Below are 27,770 nucleotides of genomic sequence, written 5' to 3' on the forward strand. Positions count from 1 at the left end.
ATGTAGGGCTGCCCAATCACACGGGGAGGAGGAAGCCAGCGGGAGCGAGGGATAAATTAAGCTGGTCATACACCTCAAGGGGTTTTTTGTTTTTGTTTTTTTATTTAGCCCTGTGGGCTTAACAAAAGAAATCACTCGATTCCCCGATCTACACAAAAGAGGGTGGATGGAGAATTCTCCCCTGCTGTTTATTGTATTCTGACAGCCGACACCTGTGTCTGTCAGAATCCCAAACAGAGAATGCTTTCAGTTTTCAGACTAAAGTCAGTTGAAAGATCGACTTTTGTGGAGCCGGGCACATTGAAATTCGGTCCGACTATGGCCAGCTTTAAAGTACATTTATAGGTACCCTAGCCAAAAGGAAAAATAATTCTTGCAGTTTGGAGGTAGCTCCACTGCCAGGATAGTTTAAAATTGTTCTTAAAAGGGAAATTTCATCTTTTGCAAAAAGTAATAAATGTACACTTCTGGCATAGAGCCAGTAAAGCATCCACGTCAGTAGATTGCAATGCTCCAGCTTCAGCAGACTGTTCCTACCATCCATATCCGTACCAAATCCGTACTTGTGGTAGGCTGAGTCTTGCAATGCCTCATGGTACTTGTAGTTATGCAATGCCAAGGTTGCCTGCCTGTTTTAAAGGAGAACTATTGTTAACTGCAGCTGTCACATGCCAGCTCTATAGCTTGAGAACTGAGCAATCACAAACTGCCAGTCACCACTCCCTGCAGGTATTCTCCCGTTTCTTTTCCTCCAGCACTCATTGGAGGGACAGACAGTGGAGGGAGTGGGCACAACTTGCTCTGGCTCTAGGTAAGCTGTCATTCAGGCAGCGGGGTGGATCCCCAGAATATCGTCGGGATCTTTCCCAGCTGCAGCGTGGCTCTGCACGGTCAGCATATAGTGGGAAGTAGCCTGCTATATGCCGAGTTTGGGGTCACAGGAGTACATTAGTAAATGTACTCCCGTAACCCAAAAGAGAACTAAAGTCTAAAAAAAAAGGTTTCACTAGTTCTCTTAAGGTTTAGCTTTAAGGACACGCTTAATCTGCATTGACCATGTTATTCCAAGAACACTTTACAAACATGTTATTCTGATACGAGCATCTTTTCCTGCTCTCTGACAGCAGACAACTCTCATTCCCACGGAAGGGCAAGCTCAGGCGTTGATTGCTTGCAACAGAACAGAAGGTTAAGAGATCTTTCAAATCACATCCGCACAAACCCTGCCACATCCTATGAGAAAGATGACAGACACTTCTAATTGTGTTGACAGTCAATTACATAGCTAGGATACCCATAAATCTCGCCTGTATGACCCTTTTTTGTACAGTCCTGAAAAGACACTAAAATGTGTAACAAAAACATGTTGTTAACTTTTCACTGTATCAATGATGCTTTAATTTAGAGCATAGAAAAAAAATTACAGAATGGAGTAAACATCATGCAAAGAGTCATGGCAACAAGACATGGAGTTATGGCTTGCAGTTTCAGCTCTGCCCGCTTACGCTAAACAATTATGCAAATGTCAAGGAAAACCAAAAAAGTCAAATTCTAGTGCGGAAGTTTAGCATACTCTGAATTTATGAAGCTGTGGCATACGTACTGGCTATACACCGACAAAGTGACAAAACTATACAGAGTATGGAAAGCATCAGCGGACACATTTATGGGGATTTCAGAAGCTAGCCTGTCCAAGCCAAGAGCCAACAGGATTTATTTTTAAGAAGCCAGCTCCATTGACAAAAACTAGAGAAAACCTCAAAAGTTAGGCATCAGCTGTAATTTTGTAGGAGCATTAGCTACCTATTCCTTGGGATTTGTTACAGCCCTGTGTTGAAGAGAACCATAACCATTGTATTGTATTAAAAAGGCAATGCTCTGTGGAGATAAATAAATAATTTTGCCACTTTATAGATCACTGGTTCGGCCTCATCTGGAGTATGCGGCCCAGTTTTGGTCACCAATCCACAGAAAGGATGTCCTTGAGCTGTAGAGAGTCCACTGAAGGGCAACTAAACTAATTAAGGGGCTGGAGGACCAAAGCTATGAGACAAGGTTGCTAAATTTAAACTAGTTCACATTAGAAGTGAGGCGATTAAAAGGGGGACATGATTTTGATGTACAACATGTTTGGCGATGATAGCAGCATCAGCAATGAACTTTATACAGTAAATTCCATAACAAAGACTAGAGGCCACCACCTAAAATTGGTGGATAAAGGTTTACCCACAAAGGGCGTAGGGGCTGCTTTTCAGTTAGAGCGGTACATTTTGGAACTCTCTGCCACAAGCAGTGGTATCTGCAAAGAACATAGGTTTTGTTCAAAAATCAATTAGATACCATCCTAAGAGACTGTAATATAAAGGGGTATGGGTACTCTTAAAAACTAGATCACACAGGGACTCGTGCAAAACACACACAATTACAAAGGTTGAACTTGATGGACCTGTGTCTTTATTCAACCTCAAATACTATGTAACTATAATATTACAGAAGCTGGCCCTGCTGAATTGTTTTAAAGGGTCAGGCTATCGGGCTCACCCTTACTTAGCAAGTCATTGACCTGGTACATAGCTCTGGAGTACTGACTTCACTGGCTGAACACTTATCTTAGGTAAATGACTCATTAGTAGAGAAGAAAAGATGGTGATGACCATCTGGAACAGAGGTGAGCAACTCCGGCCCTCCAGCTTTTCTGGAACTACAAATCCAATGGAGCACTGCAGGATTGATAGTAAAGCTGCCCATACACCTTGCAATCATCTTTTCGTCCGATGATCGAACCGTCATACGATTTTCGTATGGCGGCCCCATCCTGCTCCGATTATCGCAAGGTTCAATCATCAGTAATTAAAAAAAACACCTGGGACGAATTGCGGTAATCGGCCGCACGTATTTTCATTTGCGCATTAGCAGTGTTAATCATACGAATTTTGACGTACGGATGTATGGAAACACCACCAACCTTCATACGAATAACCAAAGTTTTCCAACCTGCTGGATAGTCAAAAGTCGATCGATTGTACACTGCCCATCAACCATGCGAATATCGGAACAAAAACGCGATTGCATACGAAAATCGGTCGATAATCATAAGGTGTATGGACACCTTTACAAGCATGAGAGGCAGAGGAATGTTCGGATTTGCAGTTAAAGCACAGCTGGAAGGCCAGAGTTCCCCACACCTGACCTAGAAACTTGCATCTTCAAAAACAAGCCAGCTCCAATGTTGGTAGCCTTATAGGTTCCCTTCAAAGAAAACCTCTGAGAACAGAAGTGTGAGCACTACCATTGTCGATAAACTCCAGGGTGGTCACCCTTGCTTTACGGCTTAAAGCATCACTAACCAGGAACAAGTTTATAACCAGGAATGTGTCAGAATACTCAATGTGCACATGTGTAATCCAAGTCTATGACTCACCAAGGAGGGAAGCCAGGATCAGGATGACACCCCTGTCCTGAGTCTGCCCCTTCAAAAACCATATTGGATATAGCAGTTCCCACATTTTTGACTGATAGATTTCTTGCTAGCCATGCCTGAAGGGTCTTAAAATAAACTTATCGAAAAAAATAAGGTGCTTCCAATGCTGACCTCTTTCCTAAAATTCTAGTTGCCTATTAAAAGGAGAACTATGAGGTGAGTGCTTTTCACTCACCTCATAGTTCTAGCCGAACAGGTGACAATGAGACTGCCACAGGTCGGCTCAGTAGATCGGGAGGTGAGCGAACACATACCGGCGTTTGCTCACCTCTCGATCCTGTCACGGCTCTCTGCCGTGACAGGGCTGGATTCCCCCCTCCCGGCTCCGATCCGCCAGCGCTGACTGGCAGAACGGACGGGGGAGGGGGCGGGTACAGCTGGCTCTGCCTCTAGATAGGCAGAGCCAGCTGTCAGTCACGCAGCTGGGCGGATCCCGGCACAATTGTCGGGATCTGCTTCAGCTGCGGCGTCTCAGTATACCGCGAGCAGCAGCTCGCGGTATACTGAGGCGTCTCATGATACCGTGGGCTACAGCTCGCGGTATACTGAGCTTAGGGTGACGGGAGGACGCTAGTTTGTGTCCTCCCGTTACCCTAAGGAGAACCATGGGGAAAAGCCTTAACCCCATAGTTCTCCTTTAATTCACTGATCTGGAACAAGTATACACTTCAGGACCTCTGACTTTATTGTGCCTTTTTCTGATCTGCAAAATTGTTTTGGGTCAGTGACTCAAAAATTAAAAAAAAAAAAGTATTGCCTGCTTCACAGCCAGGCAAGTAGCATCTTCAGCTTTTTTTAGAAGCATTTTAAATACCAATGGTGTTTAAGTCATTATTAAGCACCAATGGTATATATCGAAAAAATGAATTTGGTACTGAGTAAAATCAACTGTCTACGTAAATGATGGAGCTAATGTACTACCTTATGACTGTGACCAAATAAAGAGAAGCAGTAAGCGGTTTCTTGTAACTTGCACTTGGGAAACCAGTAGGAAGTCTCCAGTAGTCATGGATAGCAAATAAATTACAGAGATTGGAGCTAGAGAAGAGCAGCATGCAGTCGAAAGTTATTTATGCTATCCAGTTGGACGATGTCCTTGTCTTTAGTGGCATGTCTGAGATATGGCAACTAGCAATTTCAGGAGGAGAGGTCATTCATTGCAGACGTTCTACTTCTTCAGAGTAAATTTCCGTTAACTGTATGTTTGCAAATTATATGACCCTTGAAAGGAACCTTCCACTAAAGTGAATCTAAAATGAATACTGTACCTTGTAGGCCTAGGTCCCTAGAAGCTAATTGTCTAACCTCTGATTTCTACTGCTGAACCATTATGTACTGTTGTCACTCGAATCCCATGTTTATTGGCTCCTGTCTGCCAGCTGCAGCTTTAACATGGCTAGCTCACATGCTACACAAATTTGGCCAAGGGCTTTTGCAGGAAAACAATGTTTAATGGACAGAGAATTAAAGAAAAACTCTAGACTATACCAAAGTTCCCTAAAATCTCCTCGACACATATGAAATATATTTTTATCTTATGCTCCACAGATCCATCTAGTGGCCATGATGCAGTATTATATGTGTATATTAATCCTGCGCTGGATAAAATGAAACAAGTGTTTTGTGCCCTAATAGTTGTGCTTTAGTGAACAATCAATATTAATTGAAGGCTGCAGCAATAAAGACACCTGGGTCAGATCATAAAAATTTCCAGCTATGCAGCGCCAACTAAAGAGTAAACTAACCAAATAAATGTCACTTAAGTTTTATAATTCTTTTATTTTCACAATTATTTATGTTATACATGAATGTATATCTGATATAACAATTTTGGGTATACTGTGTAACCACACATTGATGGTTGATCGTTTTTTGGCATGTCACAGATCACAGTTTATTGTTAAGTCAAAGTTAAACATCATCCAGTATTGCATCATAATACACTCGACCTGTAAAGAAAATATATTAAGAACAATAATTTTTGCATGAATTCGCACAAAACTAGTGTTCAGAGATATTCCCAAGGTATAAATAGACCCCATAGTTATTAAAGCAACCCCATAGTTATTAAGGTATCCTGTGACAATGTTAGAAAATGTTAATATGCCTACCTAAAACTAACAATCAAAAACCCTCTCATGTAAACACAGTGGTATTTGTGCCGAAACCAAAAATTACTTGAACAGCTATAGCCGGGGAATGACAGCTTCCAGTGGCAAGATTCCACACATGGCAGCTGAATGTAAATACAGCAGGTAGTTGGCTGGTGCAATAGCCAGCCCAATATTGACCATTTCAAATTGCAATAGCAGGCTGGCTATTGCACCCGCCCACTGCTTGCTGTGCCCTCCTCCTAACTCATGCATTTGAACTGTATGATCTGGCTAGACAAGCATTTCCCTTTTAGAATGGCACTTGTATAGCAACATGCTCATTTTATGCTATTGGAAACACTCTAAAAGTATTTTTCACCATTTAAGTTTGTCCAAGATTAAAATCATTTGAGCATGTTTTGTCTGTGATGATCTTTAAGGCATACTAGTGGTTGTTTGGCCCATAGGCAACTGTTTGTGGAAAGATAGCACAAAGACATAGATTTCTTGTAAAGTGCACCACTAACATCTTAGAGAAAAGGTTACCAGATATCCCATGGGCAATGTGAAGTCCACCCACTTTTGCTCTCCTTGTCTTTTGGCCAGTAAACACATCAATTAGACTTTGCAGCAATAAGGAGGTGAAGAAATGACTACACAAATGACCATGAGAGATCTGGTCAATTGTTTTTCCAAGACCAAAGTTAAGGTTCCTAGGATGGAAACAAAGGCTGTGTGCCTTATGCTGATCCAAGTGGCTGCCTGCAGCCATTCTCTTTAAGGGTTCATTTGTTTACAGAGATTGTATGAAAGAATCTTGTTATGCAATATGCATACAAGATCATGTGCTCTATTATAAAAGGGCTTCCTGAAACCCGTTGTGTATGTCATCCTGTATAGAGATGCAAGATTTATAGATAGTAGGGTGCTTCCTTTATCATTTTGTAGAAGCAATGGTTCTACAAAGCAAGAGGCACCGGCCTGTAGGAGCAGTATGACCTGTGTGAAGACATCACCAAACCTTTCCCATTTGCACTTGGACATTTTACACTTCCATTCATCGGTGCCCATACACAACACATCAACTGCCCAAATTCTTCAAAATACAGGTTATCATCATTATAATATAGGATGTATATAGCGCCAACAGTTTGTGCAGCACTTTACAATATAAGGCAGACATCACAATGCAATTCAAGGTAGGTAAGGAGGGCTCTGCCTGTGAGAGGACAATATACAACACATTGCTGGGGATGTTTTGGGAGTCAGGGGACCGACAGAGGCAAATTATTACTAAATGCGGAAAGCCACCAGCACCCAAAGATGTTCAGGTCACCGTTTCCCTGTGAAAGCATTGTCAAAGGATACATTCCAATGTTTTGGGGGCCTTGCAGGTTCCCCTTTATCAAGGCATCAGCCAACAACTTTATTGCCTTGGTAAAAGAGACCCACTGAGGCCCCTAAACATTGTCAGGTATCCTGCGACAATGCTTTCATAATACAATGGTGGTTGAACATCTTTGAGTGCGGGTGACTTTCTACATTTATTGCACTCTCCAACCGTGTCACCCATTGTGCCACGTCAAGCATCCGGCAAACTGAAGGTTGTGTAGCGCACATAAGGACTTCATCAAATGATGAACTTCAGGTGAACGTCATCAAATGGGAGTGATAAGTGTGGTGAACCCAACTAACAATTTAAAAACCTAGTGCCATCAACATGTTACCTCTTCAGCAACCGTCTCCAGCCCCATGATGTCAGATTCCTCTACAGCCTTTTGTGGGCTCGACATCTAGCATACGGAGATAATGGCACACTAATGAAACTACCACCTAAACCGGATTTACGCTGCTCCAATTTTTGGCCACTACCTGCTGAACTGGCCGAAAATTGGAGGAGATGATGGCCCTGAAGGCGCCCTCTAGCTCGACAAAAGTCGATTTTTCAGCTAACTTTTCCTGAAGAAGCTGCGAGGGGGAATTGTCAGCTGAACAGTGACCGCATCCAATCACATCTTCAACAGCTTCAAGGCATACCGGCTGCTGAATGCAATAGCTGGCAGGATACATCTACGCTGTTTAGCATGGATGGGGGGAATTGTCTGATTTGCCCCATGGGCCAAACAAGAGAAATCCTACTATTTTGTTAACTCCACAAGTAATTTTTCACAGCAACCTTTGCTTATGATGATTTTCCAAAATAAGAAACCCAATAATTTAGAGGTTGGATGAAAAATGTACAGCTGTAGGTCAGTTTCATTAGTTTAAATTGTGCATTTTTATAATTCTATAATTCCAGTTCTATACATAAGAACAAAAAAAAGAGGAACAACTGAGAAAGAAAGAGGGACAGTTGGAATGATCACAAAAGAGGGATGGTCCCTCGAAATAAAGGACAGTTGGGAGTTATATAAAGGGTTTTAAAGCAGTGGTTCTGTAGACAATAGACATGGACCAGTAAAACATGCACATTTCTTTCAGGGCAGGTTCACACCATTTTCCTGACCAGGTCTGGAACGCAGTGCATTGTCTTTTGCCACGTTCAGAAGGTTTTTTTTTTAGCTTAAATGGTCTTACAGGTGCGTTCCAAACCCGACAAAATAAGACAAGCAGGTCTGGTACGGACTGCACTGGTGTGAACAGAGGCCAGACAAAGCATAGGGATACATTAGGATGCATTTTGGGTCCAGAAACAATCTGGTCTGGAGATGATCTGAATGTGGTGTGAATGGGCCCTCAAAAGGTAGTCCACACAGCTTGACTTTTGGCCGATTCCTGTTGAATTGGCTGAAATCCCAGCTCTAAGTGGCCCTGTCAAACTTCAATTGTGTTAGAAAATTGTCGGCCGAACAGCAACTGCATCCAATCAGATGCAGACACTTGTATGGGTACAGGCTGTCCAAATTCAATTAGTTGACGGGAGATTTCTCCATCCATGATGTTTAGCATGGATGGGGGAAATCGACCAATTTCTCTCATTCATCCAGTGGGGGATAAACGAGAGAAGTCTAAAGCTGGGTATACATTAGTAGATTTTTATTTTGTTCAGCTTTCGGGCTGAACGGAAAATAAATCCACCCGGAATAGCACAGATGGAGGAATCTTCCACTGCGGCTATTATATTTTGATAGTCAGCCCTGTTGGCTTTCATAATACCTGAACAGTGCCTGCATCTACTTGGATGAAGTCGCTGTTCGGCTGAAAATTTCCACCCAGCTCCTCAGATTTGCTCAGTCGAAAGGATGTCGGGCTGGAGGCAGAAGACAGGGCCACTCAGTAAACGAATTTCAGTTCATTCCTTAAGAACCAGCCAAAATGTGCTCAGTGTGTATGGCTAGCATGACACATGTACTTACTATACTAGGGGTAACCAGACTCCAGCCCTCCAGCTGTGGTGAAACTACAAATCCCATGATGCATGTGCCCCTGCAAGTCCTGTCTGTGGCAGTCAGAGTCGTTCAGTGCTTTATGGGACTTGTAGTTCCACAACATCTGAAGAGCTGACGTTTGGTTACCCTTGCTCTATGCCAACTTTAATGATCCTATCTAGGTAGAGATCTTTTAGGCTTCTTGATGTACTGACGACCCACTGAATAGTATTTTCTATACCCCACTTTATGGCGGCGCCTTTTCTTTTCCAGTCTGCGTTAATCTGTACAGCTGTCACACTATACAAACATAGCTGTGCGTATGTATCCAGTGCAAATGTGCGAGCTGGAGGAAGAAAACTATAAATAAATGTGCTCTGCAGTGACATGGCATATTCACTACTGTCTACTAATGAACTGAATGTAGAAAGTGGAGCAGCTGCCGGGATAGTCAGAACTTCCTCAATCATTTGCGCAATGAAAAGTAATCGCTGGAAAGTTATAAAACGCGCCAAGGATCACGTGACATACATTGAAGACTGTTCACCTACATCTACAACGCCGCATGGGAGGCAAGCGGTTAATGTCTCTACGATTATCTCATTGTAGGAGTAAATATACCACACCTTTGCTGCAGGTAGTATTATTCCGTGAGAGGTGTGTATACACAGGGCCTACTCTGCAACATGAAACAAGGCCAAGGAATAACGTGAAACAGACCATGTGTGTGCAAGTTTGAACTGATTCTGATATAATAATTTCCATGAATCTTATATAGAGGCTGGTTTACTAAAAGGAGCAGAAAAGCATTAAATAATATATTGGGGGGAATAAATTGTCCAATCAGATGCAGAGGAAATGAGTAAACAGAAATTTGTTTTTCCTGTGATTAGATAATTGAAGTGAACATTCACACAATTTATAAAGAATCTTAATGCCTTTAGTAAATCAGCCTCCTAATCTCAGGCTCCCTTTTTCCCCATACAAAGAAAACGCTCCAATCAGTCATATAGATCATACCACTAATGATTTGCAATCCAACCTAAATGTAAAGATTATGAACTAATGCACTTGGATGGATGTGATGATGTATTAGATAGATGTCATCCATAGAGTTATTGACTTATACTTACAGACAGACATGCAAGCAAAGCATAATGATATATGACTTGTGTAAGGAAGCACACAGCCATGTGTGAAGTGCAGTGATTGAACAGGCGGTCCACATACACACATCCATGTGCGTAAAATGGAATAATAAATTACAAGGGGCTACTGTATCTGACATGCTGCTGATAATAGCTCGGACCGCTGACATGTATTGAGCGGGTCTACAACTAGCGTGAACCATCTTCACATTAAATCAGGTATGTGTCCATATGCAAATTAGCAGTCCCATGTACCTGACCTGGCCATCAAGATAGCAGCGCCATTGTCAGATATTGTATACAATACCGTAGAGCAGCTATCAATCAAGTCTATCAAAGAGAAGGAATAGGAATATTCATTCATGTGGGTAGCATGGGTGCCTCCTGAATGGAAATGCACGTCTGATCAGCTGTTCCCATATCGGATCATATAGTATGTGTGCTGACCATTCTTTTTATCATATAGTATGTGTGAACAGCTGCTCCCATACCAGATCCTATAGTGTGTGTGTGTGTGGTGATCACCCAAATCAGACCCTATAGTATGTGTGCTGATCACCATTATCGGACCCTATAGTATGTGTGCTGATCACCATTATCGGACCCAATAGTATGTGTGCTGATCACCATTATCGGACACTATAGTATGTGTGCTGATCACCATTATCGGGCCCTTTAGTATGTGTGGTGATCACCATTATCGGACCCTGTAGTATGTGTGCTGATCACCATTATCGGACCCTATAGTATGTGTGGTGATCACCATTATCGGACCCTATAGTATGTGTGCTGATCACCATTATCGGACCCAATAGTATGTGTGCTGATCACCATTATCGGGCCCTATAGTATGTGTGCTGATCACCATTATCGGGCCCTTTAGTATGTGTGCTGATCACCATTATCGGACCCTATAGTATGTGTGCTGATCACCATTATCGGACCCTGTAGTATGTGTGCTGATCCCCCACATCGGATCCTATAGTATGTGTGCTGATCCCCCACATCAGACCCTATAGAATGTGTGCTGATCCCCCGAATCAGACCCTATAGTATTTGTGCTGATCCCCCATATATCAGACCCTATTGTATGTGTGCTGATCCCCCATATATCAGACCCTACAGTATGTGTGCTGATCCCCCCTATCAGACCCTATAGTATGTGTGCTGATCCCCTATCAGACCCTACAGTATGTGTGCTGATCCCCCCTATCAGACCCTATAGTATGTGTGCTGATCCCCGGATCAGACACTATAGTATGTGTGCTGATCCCCGGATCAGACACTATAGTATGTGTGCTGATCACCCATATCAGACCCTATAGTATGTGTGCTGATCCCCATATCAGACCCTATAGTATGTGTGCTGATCCCGCATATCAGACCCTATAGTATGTGTGCTGATCCTCCCTATCAGACCCTACAGTATGTGTGCTGATCCCCCCTATCAGACCCTATAGGATTTGTGCTGATCCCCCCTATCAGACCCTACAGTATGTGTGCTGATCCTCCCTATCAGACCCTATAGTATGTGTGCTGATCCTCCCTATCAGACCCTATAGTATGTGTGCTAATCCTCCCTATCAGACCCTATAGTATGTGTGCTGATCCCCCCATCAGACCCTATAGTATGTGTGCTGATCCTCCCTATCAGACCCTATAGTATGTGTGCTGATCCTCCCTATCAAACCCTATAGTATGTGTGCTGATCCCCCCATCAGACCCTATAGTATGTGTGCTGATCCTCCCTATCAGACCCTATAGTATGTGTGCTGATCCTCCCTATCAAACCCTATAGTATGTGTGCTGATCCCCCCATCAGACCCTATAGTATGTGTGCTGATCCTCCCTATCAGACCCTATAGTATGTGTGCTGATTCTCCCTATCAGACCCTATAGTATGTGTGCTGATCCTCCCTATCAGACCCTATAGTATGTGTGCTGATCATCAGCTGCTCCAAGCCCAGGGACTGTGAGGACATTCTCTCCCCCTGTCAGTGCAGGCACACAAGGTGCTGCTCATATTACCTAGCATGGAGAAGATGAAGTCCTTGGCTGTGTGGATCTCCAGGGCTCGCTGGTCGTCGTATTCCCGCTGATCGTGCTTGCTAAATTCCACGATGAGTTTGTTTAATTCTTCGATCCTGGCTCCAGACCTGAAATCCAGCTCCGGGGAAGCAGGTTTGCTGCCTCCCCCTACGGTGCCTGGCTTAGCAGGGATGGGAGCCGCCATCTTCACTTCCACAGGCAGCAGGATTATCGGAGATCGGCCCTGACTCGTTCCTTCCCCTCCCTGGGATAGTGGGAGATGTCTCTGTGTGTGTGTCAGTGTGTGTGTGTATGTGTGTGTGTGCGGCGGTGCAGCAGGTCTCTGGGTCAGCAGCTCTCGGATCTCCCTCTGCACAAAGTGGAAACAATGTGACACTGTGAGATCATTCAACAAGCTGGCCAGGCACTGAGAACTTAACCCGTTCTGTGCCGGGGGGTCGCCAGCACACCACTACGAGGGGGGTTCAGCCTCTGATCGATCGCACCATGCTGATCTACTGCAGTCATCGCTGTATAGCACTGCTCGGAAGAACCAGAGCGCTGGCCAAATAAAGTTTATTGTTTGCTAGGACTGCATTGTCAAACATATAGTGGACATGGTCCCATTACTAATCCACTTTCATCGGATGACCTACAACTGCAGTTACGTGCACTGTATTGACCTGTGTGTGGAAAATCATAGAAGGCATTAGTAAATCACAGAGCAGGAGATGTAGGCTGTATGGGGGTAGATCTATCATGTGTGAAGACAAAGCAGCAAGGCCTGGTCATTGGGTTTCTCATGTGTACTGCTGTGACACCAGCATTAGTTCTCATCCTTTTTATCCCAGAGGAGCCCTTATCCCCTTTCCACCACAACGTGACTTGTCAAGTCCTAATGTTATTGCCTCTTACAACGAGGACGTTAATTAATCTAGCTGCAGAGAACTAGGATAGTGCAACTGCGATTGTGTTCCCATTTCTCAAGCCTTCTGTCACTCAGAGTTATTGTCAAGTTATTTGACACATACCAATCCTGCTAAATCTAGTCTTGGTGTCCAAGCTTCGGAAATCTCTGATAATGAAAGGGTTACAATCATTTTCAGGTCTTGGGGAGCCTCTGCTAAAAACAATTCATTTTGGGTTGGTGGGAAAAAATGCCTCCTACATTGGTGGCCAGTGGGAAGAATGATCCTAACATTGGTGGCTGGTGGAATGAATGGTCCTTACACTGGTGGGCAGTAGAAATAATGATCCTTGCACTGGTGGGCAGTAGAAATAATGATCCTTGCACTGGTGGCCAGTAGAAAGAATGATCCTTACACTGGTGGCCAGTAGAAAGAATGATCCTTACATTGGTAGTCAGTGAGATGAATGATCCCTACATTGGTGGCCAGTGGGAACAATGAGGCTTACATTGGTGGCCAGTGAGATGAAATATTTTTACACTGATGGCCAGTTGGATGAATGATCCTTCCATTGGTGGCCAGTGGGAAGCATAATCCTTACACTGGTGGCCAGTGAGTAGTATGATCCTTGCATTTGTGGCCAGTGGGATGAATGATCCTTCCATTGGTGGGCAGTTTGAAGTAGTTATGGGTGACGGCAAAAAAATTGGTTTGTTTTGATTCAGATTTTGTGTTATTCAGGTCCGAAAGTCAATTCGGTTTGGGATTCAGACAAGCTAATCGGGAGCTCCCAAATGCTATTCAGGTCTGGGAGATGAGTTATTGTTATTATTAGAATCTGCCCCATCCATGGCTCCCAGACCCGAATGGCATTCAGGAACAGAGTTGTTATTATTATGACAGGTCTGTTCCCGAATGTCAACAAAAGGGACGGAACAAGTCCTGTGATGTCACAACTCGCACTGCCCATTTGTTGACAATTGGCTCAGAGCTGTCATTTTGTGGTGGACCCCAAACGTTTTTGTTGTCTTTTTGGCATTGGGGTGCTTCTAAAATTCCTAACAGATCTAAATTGTCTGGTATGACTTTTGAGGGGAACCCCACACTTTTTTTCTGGGCATGGGGTCCCCCTAATATTCCTACCAGACTTAAAGGGTCTGGTATCAATGGGGGAGGGAATTCCTTGCTTTTTTGTTTTTATTTTGACATTTAACAACAAACCTTCATGCTTAATGACCTTTGGAAACAGATTCTGTAATTTTTCTTTCGGAAATTTGGATGCAGCCCTGACCACCTCTAGAGCAGTGGTTCTCAACCCGTGTAACGTCAGAACCCACATTTGTCCTTGGTCATTAAGTCGTGACCCAAGACGCACTGCAATGGAATGCGCAGCATTGCGGTACCGTGCATTCAGGTGAAGGCAATCCAACTGTGGGTAATAGGTGTGTTTGGGGTGCCATTCAAATAAATGGCAACGCAACTCACCTCCCAAACTAGAACTTGTGGTAGGTCCACCCAGTCTCCCTGCTTTACAAGAACTGGAGTGGATCCTCAGCATGGGGTCCTGTTTGGGCTGCTGTGATGGAGCTCCATCCATATGTGCATTGCTTGTACAGCTCCCTTATGCGCCCTGTAGAAGTGTCGGGAGCCAGAATGTGATGTCACTCCGGTCCAGGCACCTCTATAGGACACCTGAGGGAGCTGTAAGCAATGTACGTATGGATGAAGCTCCCTCGTGGCCATAGCCCCATCCCATCCCACTTGAAGCTGACACTCCAGCATATTTTGAATGGCTGCTTGGCACGAGAACTGACGGTACTGCGCTAGGGGGAGGCTGGGGAGCCTCTCGCCTAGAAAAGTGGAAGGCATGTGGCGACCCACTGAACATGGGGTTGCGACCCACTTTTGGGTCACGACCCACCAGTTGAGAACCAAGGCTCTAGAGGAATCCTAGGGTTCCACAGGATCCTGGTTGAGAATGGCTGATCTAGTGTAATCTAGCATTATGAAAATCAAACTGAACATGTCCCAATTTGGGATTTTGTGAACGAAAAAGATAAAAAACAAACAATGCATTTATTTATTTATTTAAACTGTATGTAAACTCAAAATCTATCTTTCAGTATGTTTTGCATTATGACTCTCTGTATACAAATTTCCTACCATGGAAGCAAACTATAGCAATATAAAAAAAACTTACAGATGAATCCTGGGAGGAATGAACATCCTGTAGGCCAGCCAACCAAGGCGGCCGAAGACTTTTGAAGATGGAAGAGCCAGCAAAAGGGAGATAATGGATGTTGCAACACTGGAGTTGGACACTTTATAAGGAAAATGTACCATAAGGTACAGATATTCTGTGTGGCAAAAGGTCCTGTGAGGCTAAAAGGCTTACTTCCACTTTAGACAAATCATTTTGTGTGCTCCTGTTACAAAGCTTCTTGCCAGGAAATCATTTGAGTAACATTATTTCTGGTTTCAGGCTGACAGTGCTAAGCCACCAACTTGCAATTAGCAGCATTATTGTCAGGAATCCCCTTGTGCCGTGTGCACTCCTTCAGTTGGCCATTAGGCTGCTTATCAGGTCTGCCAGGGGCATGACATTGTGCCCTCTCAGCTAAATTATACACCCATATGTCTGAACTTGGAAGCGTTATCAGCTGTGGGCCCACAAGTGCTGTGTCATTTCCAGTCTGCTATAATATGCATTAATACTAAATCCATCCAGTTATTTACATATTCTTAACAAAGAGGCCAAATAAGCTTTTAAAAAAGGCCCCACTGACCTCTGCAGCTGCAGGCATGGTGGAGTAACTATAGACCCTGTGAACTCTACACTTTTAAAAGTGTATCCCCTTAGGCAAGAGTAGATGGCCTATACTCACCCTACCGACAGCTCGTTTCTCCTACCACTCCCCCATCTAGTGCTGTAGCCCCAGAAATCCTCTTCTGAATTTGTCACTTTCAGGCGTTTAGGGTGCCAGTTTTTCCACCACACACCGTATCATTTCTCCGTCCCCTTGTCACTTTAAGACCCAGCAATTACATAGGTGATCAGAGTGGATACAGGGCATTCCGGGAAGTGTCAAATGCAGAATAGGGTTTCCAAGGCTGCAACAATGAAACGGAGGAGAGGTAAGAGAGATTGGCCATTGGAAAGATGAGTATACGGTGTCTTCCCTTTCAGAGGGTGGAGCACTTTAAAGGAGAACTATGGGGTTAGGGCTTTTCCCCATGGTTCTCCTTAGGGTAACGGGAGGACACAAACTAGTGTTCTCCCGTGACCCAAAGCTCAGTATACCGCGAGTTACAGCTTGTGGTATACTGAGACGCCGCAGTATACCGCGAGCTACAGCTCGCGGTATACTGAGACGTTGTAGCTGAAGCGGATCCCGACAATTATGTCTGGATCCGCCCAGGTGCGTGAGTGACAGCTGGCTCTGCCTATCTAGAGCATTCTTTTCTGCTTGCGTGCGCCCCCTAGCGGGCACGCACGGGCAGAAAAGACCCGACCAATGCAAACACCCGTTACCGGGTGTTTCACATATAGACGATCGGTGGCTCCATAGCCCGCCGATCGTCTATATGTGCTCGTTTTTTCGGACAAACCCTCCCCTTGCTCCTTGCTGATCTCCCTCCGGGCTGTGAATGCAGAAGTGATGTGTGTTACATCACTTCCGCATTCACCTGTCAGTCATCTGGCTACTATAGCCAGAGAAAAGAAGCTGATGAAGCAGATCTCTGCTTCATCAGCTTCTTTTGGGGTCCACAGGTGACATTAGGGGTCCTAGAGACCCCTAATGTCTCCATAAAGAGGACCTGTCAGTGTGCCTTTGCTATTATATAGGGGGATTGTTATCCCCTAGCGGATGTCAACTGGTTAAGAACTTGTTCACACTATGTCTGTTGAGCTGCATTGGTGTGCACACTACTGAACATGGATGCACTGCTGAACATGGATCCACCGCTAAACATGGATGCACTGCTAAACACGGATGCACTACTGAACATGGATGCACTACTGAACATGGATGCACTACTGCATGGTGTGAAACAGGGCACATAGTAAACAAATTAGATTCATCATCTATTACATAGCTGTTGGTAGATATAAAGAAGGTTATGAAGTCAGATTGTATAGTATATGGCAGGGCTCAAAATTTCAAGTCCTGAGCTACTAGCCAGGCCTTAAGAGTTACTCGCCACCAGTTGAGGTAAGCTTTATAAAAGTAAATTGGTGCTTAGTAGAGATAAGCTAAGGAACCCAGAAAGAGCACCTCCAAAACATGGAAGAAACTCCTTCTGTCCCACCCAATCAGCTGCGGGCGGAGAATTTCCCGCCTGCAGCTTGACATAAGCACAGGGGTGGGATGCAGTGATGTATTTGACCTTATGTGGCTACATGCCTATATTTGGTAAATGGCATTTATAATATGCATATGTGGCCAAATAAATTGCATCACGTCAGCATAAGCATCCCACACTTTTGTTTACCTGTAGCTGTGGGGCAGGGAATGCCTGCCCGCAGCTGATAGGGTAGCTGATTGTTCAAAGGAGCTTGGGTTTGAACCTGGTTCGGTCCTGAGCTCAACCCTGGTGCTTAGTACTAACATATTGATACATGATACAGATGTGGCTGCATTTGTGACAATGTGATCAGATATTAGGCAATCAAGAACACAAATGCTACATGGTGCATGATCACTCAGGAGTGCCAGAAAGATTTTTCCTACAGTAAACTCTGTGATCCTGTCACATGGGCAGGAGAAGCACAGATTCAGTTAGGTGTGGCAGGACCATGTTCATGCTTGTGGCTCCTTACTCAACTTACTTCTGTGCTGTATTTTGAATCAGATGTAGCAATCGCAATGAGGCCACTTGTCTGACAATGCTCTAATCATTGCAGAAAAGGATCAGCATACCAAATGATAATCACCGCAAGTACATTCAGCTATTTTTACACCCTCGGTGCATTTCATTTAGAGGCTTATATTAAAAAGACATATTAAAGCTGAACGCCAGGTTTTTGTATTTTTTTTACAAATGATATATACATTTTTTATCAATTTCTCCCACCTATGCACTCCTTGCAACCTCTCCAACAACCCTTTCCCGCTCTCAGACCACAACCTGGTCAGTTTCACAATCACCCTGTCCCCAACACGGACTCCCCCCTTCACGGCACACTGTCACCCTTAGAAACCTCCGCCACCTCGACCCTTCTCTTCTCCACTCTGCTACTGACTCCCTCTGACAAAATCTCACCCCTGTCCTGCCCTGACCTGGCTACTTCTGTTTTTAACAGCTCACTCTCATCCTCTCTAGACATTTTGTCCCCCTTCACCACACGCAGACTTAGATCACGTTGTCACGACTGCTGTAGTGGCAAGTGGGGATCACAACTGCGGAGTGTAGCACAAGCTTGGTGGTTGGAGACGGCTTCTCAGGTTCGAGTCCCAGGCGTCACTCCCAATCTTAAACGGGGAGTTTGGGACTCTAGCATCACAGCCGTATGTAACCAGGAAGCAAGTCAAAATGCAGAGCTATTGCATCATAGCCTAATACATCACTAACTGAATGGATGATACGTTTTGCAGTAATACAGGTAGTAATTGGATAATAAACCACTGATATGCCAGGGAGTTCCCCTTTAGGTACAGTTCAGGTATTCAATACAGTATATATCCACTCCAGCGTTATAATACCAAAAGGTCTGGTTTCAGGCTTCCCCAGAGGGATACTTGCGTTTAGGTGCTTCTGGACCATAAACAAGCAACAGGTCCTCAGGTTGGTCGAGGGGGAGTCCTTCCCAGGCAGGGCTGATAGAGGCAGAGGTTCCAGTGGTTGGGTTCAGGGTCAAGGAGGCAGCAGGCGTTCTGACTCCAATAGTTGAACGCCATGCTTCCTCAGCTGGGGCTTTAAATAGCCCAGGGATGAGGGAGGAGTCAATTGCCGTAACAAACGGCTTCCGCGTTCCACCATGGAACGCAGGCCGCTCGCACCGCAATCCGGAAGTCGACGAGCGGCTTCCGCGTTCCACCGTGGAACGCAAATCGGCCGTCCCTGCATATGGGGAGACCCGAGCGGTCTGAACGCTCGGGACTCGTTACACACGTCCGCTACAACCATGGCAAACTGAAGTTACCAGACATCAAAAAAGACAAAGCCGCACTCTTGAGCGACTGTGGCGGAAAACTAGGCTTCTGCAAGACTTTACCCTGTACAAAGCTGCCCTCCTAAAATATAACTCCTCCCTCTGTGCTGCCAAACAAACTTATTTTGTCACTCTCATTAACACACTCTCATCCAGACCTCGTCAACTCTTTTCTACCTTCAAGTCTCTACTATGTCCTCCACCACCACCATCACCACCCACTAACTCACTCACTGCCCAGGACATTGCCATTCATTTCAAAAACAAAATAGATACAATTCGAGATCAGATCGCCACTGTCCAATCAACTGCACCTTTTATTACAGTACTTGATCCTCCATCACACTTGTTACTTTCCTTTTTTGACCCTGTCACCACAGAGGAGGTTACTAAGTTTCTCTCTGACACCCACCTCACCACTTGCTGCCTAGACCCTGTTTCCTAAAAACTACTTCGGTCACCCTCTTGCTCTATCCTAGACTCTCTTACTCACATTTTCAATCTTTCACTCTCTACTGGAATCTTTCCTACCCCTCTCAAACATGCACTAGTCACCCCAATACCCAAAAAAACTTCACTGGACCCTGCCAACCTCAATAATTTCAGACCTATCTCCTTACTCCCATTCACCTCTAAACTACTAGAACGCCTTATCTACAACCGCCTGAGTTGCCACCTTGTTAATAACAACCTTTTGGACCCCTTTCAGTCTGGCTTTCGCCCCATACACTCCACTGAAACCGCCCTCCTAAAACTCACTAATGACCTAATAACAATTTATACTGCTTTTGACACTGTTGACCACCCGCTGCTCCTCAAAAAATTCCACTCGCTTGGCCTACAAGACTCTGCTCTCTGATGGTTCTCCTCCTACCTAGCTATGCGCTACTTTAGTGTCACCTACAAATCTACCTCCTCCCCTCCTCTTCCTCTTTCTGTAGGGGTCCCCCAAGGCTCTGTCCTTGGACCCCTTCTCTTCTCTATCTACACCTCCTCTCTTGGTCACTTAATAACCTCACATGGCTTCCAATACCATCTCTATGCCGATGGCACTCAAATTTATCTTTCCACTCCACAACTTACCCCCTCAGTGTCCTTGCGTGTCACTAATCTACTAGCTGACATATCCGTCTGGATGTCACAACATTTCTTAAAACTCAACCTTTCAAAAACGGAACTCATGATATTTCCTTCTGCCCGTGCACCTTCCCCCAACATTTCAGTTGAGATTGATAACACAACTATCCACCCCTCCCCTCATGCCAAGGTCCTAGGTGTCATCCTTGACTCGGACCTCACCTTTCTTCCCCAGATCCAATCACTATCCAAATCCTGCCGCCTTCACCTTCGTAACATCTCCAAAATACGCCCCTTCCTCACCAAAGAAACCGCAAAATTACTCATCCACTCGCTTGTTATTTCTCGTCTTGACTATTGCAACTCCCTCTTCATTGGCCTACCACTACACAGGCTATCCCCCCTTCAGTCTATCATGAATGCAGCTGCTAGACTCATCCACCTAACCAACCGCTCAGTGTCTGCAACCCCCCTCTGTCAATCCCTGCACTGGCTTCCACTCGCCCAAAGGATAAAATTCAAAATATTAACAGTCACTTACAAAGCCATCCACAACTCTGCCCCCGGATATATCTCAGACCTTGTCTCAAAGTATCACCCTAACCGTCCCCTCCGCTCATCCATTGACCTCCTGCTTTCCAGCTCCCTTGTCCACTCCTCCCATACTCGCCTCCAGGACTTCTCTAGAGTCTCTCCCATCCTCTGGAACTCTTTACCCCAACCTGTCTGTCTATCTCCCACCTTGACTGCCTTTAGGCGTTCCCTAAAGACTCTTCTCTTCAGGGAAGCCTATCCCACCTCATCCTAACCACCGAACCATCATGTTCTCAAATAATTCATTCCCACACAGCTACCTCCTCATGTATCATTTCCCCCTCCTCTCTTAGTTTGTAAGCCCTCAGGGGCAGGGCCCTCCTTACCATCTTGTCTTGATTTGTATTGTGATTGTAATGTCTTCCTTATATTGTAAAGCGCTGCGCAAACTGTTGGCGCTATATAAATACTATGTAATAATAATAATAGTATATTCAACACTTCCCTTGCGATGTCCCCTGTAGTAATTCCTTTCCATTGCTAGATGTCCTTCCATGCCCCCCCATGTAGTTTATGCTTTATATTTTCATATACTTACTTTTTTCAGATGTCTCCAGGTCAGTCACTTTACACACAGAGTCCTCTTCACTGGGAGACTCTTTGTGATGCAGAAATGGGCATCAGCACCATCTCTACATCATTATAAGTGCAGGGCACCATGGTGAAGACCTTTGGGAGGGTGGGAGGGGGGGGGAGCATCCATGCATTTACCAACATTTACAATGTTTATTAACCCTTGCAGTGGGGCTACTCCTGCACTGCAAGGGTTAACTACTCGTTTTAGTCTAGGGAGGAAAATAAGAAAGTTATACTCACTCGATCCTCAGAGATGGCTTGCTCTTAGACCAGCCCTTTCAGTTTCACTCACCCTCCTCTGCAGCGGTCTAAGGTCCCTGAGTCATCACATCCTATGCACTGTGTATAGGACATGAGGACAGTGAGGGACATACCATCGCTGCAGCGTTGTAGGAGACAGGCTGGGGGGAGGATCAATATAACTTTGCAATTTTCCTCCAAAATGGGCAGTAAACTCTGGCAGCACAGGGGTAGCCCCACTGCAAGGGTTGATAAACACTTTGCCCAGAATTCTTCTTTAAATGACACTCCATGTCATGCAACTGGAGTACTTCTTTAACGCCGAAGACTGAGGATTCTATAAGGGCATATAGTAATGGAATGACACCTCATGTCATGCAACTCCCAAGCCTGTGGATTTGGTAAATGCATGGATGCCCCCCTCTCTCCCCCCACCCTCCCATAGGTCTTCACTATGGTGCCCTGCACTTATAATGATGTAGAGAAGGTGCTGATGCCCATTTCTGCATCACAAAGAGTCTCCCAGTGAAGAGGACTCTGTGTGTACAGTGACTGACCTGCAGACATCTGAAAAAGGTAAGTATATGAAAATATAAAGCATAAACTACATGGGGGGGCTAGGTTGCAAAATAATGCTAACTATATATAAAAAAATGACGAGGAATTTACTAAGACTGGAGCAGACAGAATCTGGAGCAGACCTGCATGGCTGGCTACCAATCAGCTTCTATCTTAAATTTTTAGCTCTTAACTGAACAAACTAAAGAGGGAAGCTGATTGGTAATTATGCACAGCTGCTCTGGATTCTATCTCCTCCAGTAAATTCCCCCCTTAGTGGTTATCCTATCATTCACTACAGAGCACATATTAGGGTGCAGTGCTATAATTAGCTCAGAAAAATGTTTCTATTACTGGCAAATTGTCTTTCTAGAACAGTGGTTCTCAACCTTTCTAGGGCCGGGACCCCTTGGTAACATTTGCCAAGTTGTGGTGACCCCCAATGGTAAAATTTAGGGAGGACGCGGCTGCTGCAGCGACACCTGGCGGCGTGGCGGGAGAGCTGACACTGCTGCGCTAGGAGAGGGCTGAGGAGGACTCTCACCTTATTATTGTTTATTTTTATAATTTTCTTATTTTTTAATAATTTGTTTCTTATTTCTTTTTAATCGCTTTTTTATTTTTTAAATACTTTTATTTTTATTTCTTTAATAATTTTTGTATCTATTTTTTTTTCCACTTAACTTCATAGCTATCACACAGAGGTAACAAGCCCCTCTGTAATAGCAATTGGAGGTGACAGGTTCTCTTTATTGACCCTGTCACCTCCAATACAGGAGTCCTAGCACAGCACTGTGCTGGAACTTCTGTGACAGGTGAGAGGGGAAGACTGCTATCCCATCTCACTGTGCACATGGAGCGGCAGGTTTACTTTTAACCCTGTCGAAAAAAAAAAAAAACTTTCTCCTGGAAAGGTTTAGTCTGCTCGATGAGAAAGTCTTTTTTCTTTTCTGACTGAAAAAAAAAGAGCAGAGAAAGCGCTCCTCTCCTGGGTGGCCGGAAGCCGCTAGGCGACCCCTGGCAAATCGTCATTCGACCCCCAAAGGGGTCCCGACCCTCAGGTTGAGAACCACTGTTCTAGAAGGTATGGGAGGAGTATTCTTAGGACAGCAGTCACAATTTTTGCTGTTGGAATCATCACTTTAAAGTAACAAGGGTGCCCCTGTGTGGTGATTCTGAATATGAGCATTGGATAGAATTGAGCTGTCTCTAGACTCTCCACAAGGGGGAGACATTTTACAGTACTAGTCAAAGGAAAATATAAAATGTTATTAGTTCTATAAGAAAGAGTGTTTTCCTTATCACAGGTACTCAAAAAAAAACCGATTACAATTACTAAGCATTTAATTCAGGCAGTTTGTTTATTTGAATGGGCTGCTGAATGCACCAAAAAGGTGCATGTGGTATTTGTTGTGTCAAAGCACACAACAATAACGAACGGTGGGGCTTAACTGTGTGTTGTAGTGCAATGCAACATAATTTAAAAGGTGCGTTTTGGTGACATTAAATGGGAATTGCAGTAATTAACACTTGTAGTAGGGCTACCCCCGCACTGCAAGGGTTAACTGCTCGTTTTGGTCTCGGGGCCAGAATACAGAAGATATACTTACCTGATCCTTGATCCCTGTGGGCTGTTATACTGGTCCCTGCAGCCTCTTCTTTTCTGGGCTCCGGTGGTCTAAGGACTGCTGACAACATCACATCTTATACAGGTCTATTCACCCTCATTAGATGTGGGGACGCCAAGGGACATATCACAGCTGGAGTAAAGGGGAAGAGATGTGAGTGGTTACCGCTACGGAATGGAGGATCGGGCGAGGGTATCTTCTGCATCTCGGCCCCTAGACCAAAACGAGCAGTTAACCCTTAAAGTGCACGGATAGCCCCAATGCAAGGGTTAGTTTTAATAGCTGGAGTTTCTCCTTAAAGTGGTACTGAACTCACAGCGTTTTTTACATTCATTCACTGCTAGCAGGCAGTGTTGCATGTCCTTATATTTGCAAATGTCACAGTGTGGCCAAACACTTACAAACCCCCATTTCCTCCTCCGCTCGGTCCTGGCAGCAGAGCACAGTTTCACCAAACTTCTGGGTAGTGGAGGGTGTGTACCGAGGACACACTGAAGCATTGGTCAGTGTCACCAGCACTGCAGAGACAACTTGAAATGGGTGTAAGGAAGAAGACGGTGCGTACACCAAGAGGCATCATATAAGGTACATTTTTACACCAGCATTAGGGGGGAAAAAAACCTAGGCTTTAGTGTCACTTTTAAAATGAATGGCCCACCAACACACAAAATGAGCACAACAGTGTGAACCCAGCCTACAAGTGATCTATAGACACATAGCGAAAAGCACATGAGTACATATATGTATGGGTTGTTTTACCTGCCAAAGGACTATTATTCACAGGTCTCCTTCCCACCCCCAGCCTGTGAATGAAAAATGAAAGAAGAGAAGCAGCACACTGATGAGCTCATCTTTCCATCACTGTGCTCTCTATATATATCAGCATGCTTCTTGCACTGAAACACATCTGTCCCCCTATCTAAGCTTTGCTGTACAGAGATGCAAGAGGATGATAAAAGGCAAATCCAGATACATACAGTGGGGGGAAATTATCAAAACTGGGGCAAACAGAACCTGGAGCAGTTGCCAAAGGCAATCAATCAGCATCTCTCTTCAGTTTGCTCAGGTAAGATTTGAAAATGAGACAGAGAAGCTGATTGGTTGCAGTGAAAATCTGCTCCAGATTTTGTCTGCTCCAGTTTTGATAAATTCCCCCCAGGATATATTGCAATATGCTGCATTCTGGTGTAAATTGGCCCTATTTGGCTGTGCCAGTGTGACTACCACATTAAGGGGCACTGACCCCCATTGGAGGTGGCATGGCTGCTGTAATATCCCCGCTTGGTTGGGTGATTCTGGGGAATCACAGTGGCGCTATATTTACAGCACTGGCAATACATCACACAGCTCTCCACCTGCCCCCACAGCTCTCCACCGGCCCTCACTGCTTAACCACCGACCTGCACAGCTCTCCACTAGCCCTGCACATTTGCCCCTGCTGCCCTGGTGAGATTCTTCGCATCTGCCCCTGTGAGACCCTCCGCATCTGCCCCTGGTGAGATCCTCTGCATCTGCCCCTGGTGAGATCCTCTGCATCTGGCCCTGGTGAGATCCTCTGCCCAAGATATCAGGCCAGCTCTCCGGAGCAGCACAGAGTATGTACCAAATTCAAATACTATTCTGCATCTCTGTATAATGTATTGCTGGGATTTGTAGTCCCTCTACAGCCGATGCTATTCTGCATTAAAGTGTAAGTTACTCTGTACAAAGACTGATGTGATTGGCTCAGTGTTCTCTGTACAGCACTACGGTATATGTCACAGCTATATGAATGTAAAGATAATAGTGTGTGACAAAGGTGGGGCATTAGAGTGTAAGCTCTGTTGGTGCAGAGACCCTCAGGGAGGTTGGGGGGCCAGTGAGATCACATGCACGTGGGCCGACGGACAGGCTTGGGAGCGGGGGGAGGGCGGGGTGTATAATAGGATGGGGAAGCAGGTTAGGTCCACCACTGAATATAACAAACATGTTCTCCTGACATTGAAAGGATTGAACACCCAAAAACTGAAACTGGTCTCAACCTGCCAACCTGCCCATATGTTCCCTGGATTATCAGTAAACATTTAACAGGCTCTCAGAAGCCCCAGTACGCCAAACACTTAGCAGGTGTACGTACTGTGCATAAACGACGCCACCTACTATGGGAAAAGAAAACAAAAGACATACTGTGGATCTCAATGCCTCTGAACCCACTGCCAACAGAATGTCCATTGTTTCACTGGCAGACCGGGATTTTGGTTACTGAGCTGCTTGTTCAGTTCAGAACAATTCACGCTGCCTAAAGAATTGACGTCAATGCAGGCTAGCAACTGAGTTATGAACAGTTATGTCTGAACTTCTATTTACAGTTAGCAATCAATACTGTATACTGTGTGTGAGCTACCAGTTGTGCTAAAAAGAATGAAAGCTACCTGGTTGCATTCATCTCTGAGCAAAAAAAGGCTATAGTCCAGAAAAATACCACCCCACAGATAAACTTTTATTTTGATCTTAGAAATAAATATTAGATCAAAAAGGAAAGGGAGTAAGATAAGGACGTACAGCTGGAACATCTGAGAGAGCCAAAGAGACAGATGGTGTGAGTAACAAGTGTCCAAGTACAGCTACACGGTGCAGACACAGGCCCCTTTGATACCATCAGATTTTTCAGTTAACGTTCTGTTCTGCACAAAATAAACAATATTACTAAATATTGAGCTTCAGCTGACCAACAGCTACATAGGAACGTCATATATAGGGTGTCATGGAACAGTGGTGTGCCTTCTGGCTTTGTCAGCGGTGCCTTCAAATTTTCCCACAGTGTCATAGCAAGCCAGCCACCAGCACCATGGAAATGCATTGGGGGTTACATCCAGGATCTCCCCACGCATTCAGAAGAGGGCAGGAGTCCACTGTCCAAACCAACCACACACCCCTGCCATGGTGCTTTAGCCGCACTGGGGGGAAGATTTAAAGATAGGACTCTGATTTGAAGGGAAGCTCCTTACATGAAGGGGGCTTCTGATGTGAAAGGAGGGCTCCTGATGTGTAGAGGGGCACTCTGTCATGAAAGAGGGAGACTCTAATGGGAAGGGGGACTTTAATGGGAAAGAGGGCTTCTGATTAAGAAGGACTGTGGAGAGTTGTTTGTTTTTTGCATGAGGTCCCTCCTTAAAATCCATACCAGACCCCTATCTAGGATAACGATTTGTTATAGATGTTGGGGGGAACCACACTTCGGTTTTTCCATTTAGATATTTTACATTTTAGACTGGGGTGCATTGAGGTTTTGCATGCTTTTAAAGGTTGCCGCAACCTAAGAAAAGGTAGAGGAAAGCTGTCCTAAGCACTCTTACGTGGCAATAAGGTCCCAGGATAATGTATTCTTAGAACTGGTTCTTTACTCAGTATGTATAAAATATTGGCTCCAGTCACCTTAGTTATTTTTTTAAAATATTATTATCAGGTATATTGCAAAGTGCAATATGGAAGAGAGGGTGAGGTACGCATCAAGATATCCCAAAATATGGATGGTGCAACTTTCTTGTTGACCTGGTTTGTTTTGTTGTGTACTGAAATTTTTATATAGATAAAACACCTTTCAAAACACAAACATCCGACCAGGGACGTGCGGTCTGGGGAGGCAGGTGAGGCAGAGCTTCACCTAGTATTATGGAGGAAAAAGCTGACAGCTTCAAGTTTGAAGCTGACAGCTTTTTCTCCATTCAGACCGACTTGTAACAGGTTACACAGCAGGTAAAGCCTCCCCGCTGTGTAACCTGTTATGGATGGAGCAATGCCTGTTAATTACAGGCAGTGCTGCAACCGGCTTTTGACAGGTAGTTGGGTTACACAGCAGTGGACTACCCCACTGCTTGTGTAACCTAACTAGCGAGGCAAGAGCTGCAACAGCCTCTACTCTGTGTTAGAGGCGTGAG

The 27,770-nt window shown here is 44.7% G+C and overlaps 1 protein-coding gene across 1 annotated transcript in view; it reads right to left on the minus strand.

Annotated features, from left to right (window-relative positions):
• MB21D2 (Mab-21 domain containing 2) overlaps nt 1-12,476 on the minus strand; it is a 104,080-nt gene extending 91,604 nt beyond the window's left edge. The window contains exon 1 of the mRNA XM_018565737.1: nt 12,119-12,476. Coding sequence (XP_018421239.1) covers nt 12,119-12,323 — 205 coding nt within the window. The 5' untranslated portion in view covers nt 12,324-12,476. The remainder of the gene's footprint in view (nt 1-12,118) is intronic.
• Nucleotides 12,477-27,770: the final 15,294 nt, after the last annotated feature.

The sequence above is a fragment of the Nanorana parkeri genome, unplaced genomic scaffold (genome assembly GCF_000935625.1).
Source record: "Nanorana parkeri isolate BGI_ZX_2015 unplaced genomic scaffold, ASM93562v1 scaffold882, whole genome shotgun sequence".
Lineage (NCBI taxonomy): Eukaryota > Metazoa > Chordata > Amphibia > Anura > Dicroglossidae > Nanorana > Nanorana parkeri.